The sequence below is a fragment of the Apaloderma vittatum genome, unplaced genomic scaffold (assembly GCF_000703405.1).
Source record: "Apaloderma vittatum isolate BGI_N311 unplaced genomic scaffold, ASM70340v1 Scaffold39419, whole genome shotgun sequence".
Taxonomy (NCBI): domain Eukaryota; kingdom Metazoa; phylum Chordata; class Aves; order Trogoniformes; family Trogonidae; genus Apaloderma; species Apaloderma vittatum.
Window position 1 is genome coordinate 1 of NW_009735304.1, and position 5068 is coordinate 5068.

The window sequence follows — 5068 nt, forward strand, 5'->3', positions numbered from 1 at the left end:
AGGGGCCCGCGCCGTCCTGCAGGCAGAAACGGCACCGAGCTCCTCGGAGGGCTGCCTTGTGCCAAATAAGCAGCGTTCCACCTCGTTCACCAACCCCCAGCCCAAACCCCTGCCGAGCAGTTTTGCTCTTTGACAGCAAAACCCTGCAGCCTCGCCGGGTAACACCTGCTGCCTCCCTGGCCCGGGGCGAAGCCCCACAGCGATGGAACTGCTCACAGCCCAGTCCCGCATCTCAGCCTCAAATTAAACTTCTAAAACGCTCAAACCACGCATCACCCTCTTCCGAGCACTCGCCATGGCGCAGACCACGCACACACGCAAGCAAAGAGGCTTTAGGTAGTTATTTATTGTTAGAGACCAGCTGCATCAGCCTCAGACACTACACAGGCGTTCCCTCGCTCTGTGCCTCTTTCTCCTTTGCAGCTCTTGCTCTCGCTCTCGCTAGCCACTCTTTTCTCTGCTTCATTCTCTCCGCTGCTTTCAGCTTCTGCACCTCCTGGAAAACCTGCGGGAGGGGCACAAGGAGGTGAGAGAAAGAGAGAGACAAAGTTGCTCGGTGCTGAGGGAGCTGCTCCACCATGGATCCAAGAGCCCAGAGTCGTGCTGTGCAGAGAGGGCAACCCCTTCCTGTGCACTGGTTCCAGGGTACCACCCACGGGTATTCTGTTATAGCTACCCGGTCTTTTGGTCAGAATTTCCCTGGATGGAAATGTAGTGTCTACAGACTGAAGGCATGTGTCCAGCTTTTTGATTCTGCTCATTCATACTGGGTACATTGCACACAGCAGTTACTCCAACATATTTGAGCAAATGAGAGCAGACTGTGGCCATACCCACATTTCTGTTCCAAAGCTGCCATCAAATGTTTCATGTCATAGTTCCCGTATCACACTTTGGAAGAAAAAGCTGGTTTGAATCATACGTTTCTGAGCAAACAAGTCACACAAGCAGAAGTTCTCAAGCACAGCACATGTGTCACTGCCCACTACACAATGGCCTTTCATCGAGCCCTTTGCCAGGCCTTTGCATGTCTCTACAGACATTGTCATTGTCTCCTCAAACTCAAAGCATGGGTTAAAAGGACTTGCTTATCAGTCTTTTCTAACTGTCTTAATTGTGCCCTTCTATAAGGAGATTTTTTTCCTACTCCTGCTATGTGGCTCTCTCTCCAAACTGCTCCATACCTTGAGGCAGAAAGCCTTCTTCACCCGCCAGCGCTTGGTGATCCTCCTGGAGTACTGAGCAGGGAGGGTGTACTGGATATTCAGCTGCTTGCAGGTATTTTCAAAGGTATCGTAGCGGACACGGCGAAGATATCCAAGTAGTTTCTTCCGGCGATCTATATCCATCAGCATGCGACGACGGTTATTTTTATCCTGCAAAGGACTTAGCGGTCACGAGATTGCAGACAGATTATACTTGCACTCCAATAAATTACTTAGAATAGACCAGATTATAGCTGAAAGGAAACAATCAGGTTAAGGACAGTATCTCAGAACAATTCTTCTTGGCAGACACTGCGAGCACATTAGGTCAGTACAAGGGGATCCGAGTAGACTTAATTTACTTTTCACTGAAATTGCTTTCTTCGCTCTGTGTCTTCACCTTCCCCCCGAGCGCTGAAGACTCTTTTTAACTTCTACACAGTTTCAGGCAATGGCAAAAGCTGCAATGGCTTGAAGGCAAAGGCCGTAGGGAAGGTCTGTCAGCTAAAAACTCTGCATCCCCTGAAATGTATCCTTCCAGAAATAACACAGAAGGACGTACCTTTGCTTTTCCAGAAAGGAAAAGTGAAAATAAAATGTGACTTGGTTCTATCTGACCATTTCATAAACCTCCTTAGGAAAGCCACAATCCCCAGAATTAAAATCCTTTTGTTCTAAACTGAGAAAACAACCTGAACAGCTGCTGTCTCAGAGCTGTGGGCTCAGACTACTAATAGTTACCTTGGGGTGCCTCTGAAGATGTTCCTCATAAGTGCGTATCTTGGCGGTCAGCATAGCAACTGTAACAAACAGACACAAGACGACACCTGAGAGCAGCAGCTTTCCAGGGTGAGGCAGTATCGCTTGCATTCCCCCCAAGCTGCCAGCTGAGGACTGCTCTTCTCCCGGGGACCCGCTGCACCACAGCGCATCTCAACACGCGGCCCTCCAAGTAAGTGCAAAACAAACCACAAAACACAACCCAAGCCAGAATCATTACAACGCTGCTTAATTGGAAGTTAAAATTTTCACACCATTACATTCTCCTAACTGATACAGAAGACTGAAGTGCTGGGGTGGGAATAGCTAGATAAAAGCAGAGATGTATCATCTGCCAACAATATCCTTCTACTTTTTTAACTTACTTTGCACCTCTGAGGAGCCATTGTCGTAGGGAGACCTCCTGACCTTCTCCACCAGCTGCTGTGTCTTTATTTTCACCTTCTCTTTCTGTGGATAACAGAAAAGAGCTTGTCACTTTGTCAGCAACACTAAAGGTCTGAGACATCCCAGCCCTCTTCCCAAATGCCCAGATAATGCTTTGTAATTAACAGCTTTACTCAGTGTCCATCACAGGATGTGTAAGAAGTGCTGCAAAAAGGAAAGGACCTGCCGCTCGGAGCACAGCAGCGAAGCGGCACGAGAAGATCTCAGCAGAACTCTGAAGCACCATTGTTCGAACCAAGAGGCCAGGCACACCCTCCAGCCTGAGATTACAGAAGAGGGAGCTGCTCTCACGAACACAAGAGAGAACTGAAGCTTCATTTCATGGGGCAGCAGCTTTTACTTCTCACGTCTTTTTAAGCTTAAGCAGTCAGCAGCAAGAAATGGTATTTTCTCCTCTCATTCTAGTATGCAATCATAAAGACTGCATGATAAACTTTAAGAGCTTGCAAGATTTCTCGCTCACGTATTTAATAGTCCCAGATTTGCAGTCACTGAGCAACACTTGAAAATAAAATGAAGGGCATTTAACAATACAGACAAGTCTAACACAAATGTGCTCGCTAAAGCTTCTAAGGTTTTTTTTGTATGCCAGTAGAATGAAACTAACCTGGCTTGCCATTTCCAGGGACAGCAGTCTTTTCACTACATCGTCAACACTGCAAGGAGATTGCAGATTAGTTTATCAGCAGTACATGTAACAACAGAAATTGGGTTAGGTTTTCAGTTTCATTAACTTTCTCAGCTTCAATTTACTTTACAAATCTGCAGCAACTCTCCTCCCTTCCCAAACCTGTCAGCCATAAACTGTTCTTTACATTCCTAAGAAAAGTCATGGCTGAGATTACAGAAGCATCGAGTAGTTTTGCTGCTGTGGGAAGTGGTTATTTCAAATTATAACGAAGTTTTACCAATTCCAAAACCGTTACGTGGGTGCTGAAGATTAACCCCCAAGTAAATGCACAAGGACAAAGTAACTCCTTTTAAGATCTGTGAAAGTCCCAGTTCGGCCACTGGGGGCTCTCACGGCACCAGACATGAGAGGTTCTGGAATCGAAGCATAAAAATGCTGAACTCCAGGTGCACATTTCAGAAGCAGCCATTCATTTGCAGTTGTTTAACTACACACTCGCTAGTTCAAGACAAGCACCGATTATTTCCAAAAAGATTATTTCTAGCATTTCAATATTATTGCTTTTTTCTGTGGACTACGAAGTCCATAGAAGATGTGGGCAACTGGCACTCAACCTTACCTCAAGCAAACAAAAACCGTACAGAACCCGAATCAGCGACTGCTTTTGCAAATTGGACTTTCAAAACGACTTTGCAATTGCTGTGCTAAAATGCAAACCAGTGAGCACGAAGCAGTAATTAATTGCTGACCAGGTGACAGCCTCCACATATCGTAGCTGTATGTGTGTAAGAGAAAAACTGAAGAGAACAGCCACTCCCCTTCCCTGTACCGTACCTGTTTATTATTGGGACATTGGCATAATCTTTCTTCAGCATTGTGGGAGGGAGATCATCCAAATGGCTGGGGACGTCTACAAAGAGAAGATTAATATTTGAACATGCTTGCCAAGCTAGACCAGAGGAAACAAATTGCAGAGAAAATAGACTGTGTGCTCCAAACAAGGAGGAAAAGCTTGAGAGATCAAGTGGAGATGGCAGGAATTGAGGGAATAAAATTGGGTCCAGTCTCTTGCCTCCAGCACTCTGGATTTACAGCCTGGTGTGTAGTCCACTGAGATCAGTGATCTCTTGCTAATGACAGTTGCTAATTTCCCATATGATGAGCTGAACTTTCTGAGTAACTTTTGAGCTTGCAAGGAATTATTTCCAGAAGCACAGAACCCCAGAAAGGTTTGCAAAGGGACCTTATGAAATTTGGCACTGCCAATAAGAGTCTGGCTCCCTCACCATCAAAATTACCCATCAAGAAGCTGCAGGATTGCAGAATCCTGCAACAGGAATTATATTTCCTCTCTCTTTTCATGACAAACTTTACCTCTTTAAAGTGAAACCCACTAGTTTCTCCAAATACTCCCTCTTCCTGTGGCACACGAGTACAACTCCGATAACAGCAACAGTAAATCATTTTGCCACGTGATCCGTTTTAATCCTGACATACCTTTCCTCTTTCTTCTCACAGGTCTGGCGTAACATCTGGCTGTCTGAACAAAGGGACGGCAAGCTTGATGGAAGAAAACAAAGACTTATCAGACTAGTGTGCACTTCTTCAGCTGTGGACACGTTAAACGCTGCTCAGTCTGTATTAGAAAACTGGTCAGAACATTTAGACTCCAAAGAGACCAGTGGGCAGCCAGGTCTTTTGTCCCAAATGAACGTGGAACACTTCAGTGTGGTTCTCACACGGGTGCTAAAACAAATGGGCAAAGCTGTGTCCCTGCGGGGTGATGTGAACCCAAACCACGAGAACAGAGCAGCAGGAAGAGACCATAGACACTGAGCAGAGAGCGCGGGGGCTCCCCAGATGAACTGTGTTCTTTTAGAGGATTTAAGCTGATAAACTAATTGAAAAAATTTAATGTGTGAGTGAGGCTGCTCTGGAGCACCCAGGCAGAGCTGAGCTGGGGGTGCAGGCGGGGAGCGCCTGGCCCCATCCTGGGCAGCACCCG

At 46.3% G+C, this 5068-nt stretch overlaps 1 protein-coding gene across 1 annotated transcript; it reads right to left on the reverse strand.

Moving 5' to 3' along the window:
• Window positions 1–379: 379 nt before the first annotated feature.
• Window positions 380–4623, reverse strand: MRPS15 (mitochondrial ribosomal protein S15; the record flags this gene model as incomplete). Its single annotated transcript, XM_009876534.1, has 7 exons — window positions 380–505; window positions 1185–1376; window positions 1947–2005; window positions 2351–2435; window positions 3040–3088; window positions 3898–3973; window positions 4561–4623. Coding segments are annotated over 7 exons (650 nt in total), but the record flags the coding sequence as incomplete, so codon positions are not given.
• Between the last annotated feature and the right edge of the window lie 445 nt (window positions 4624–5068).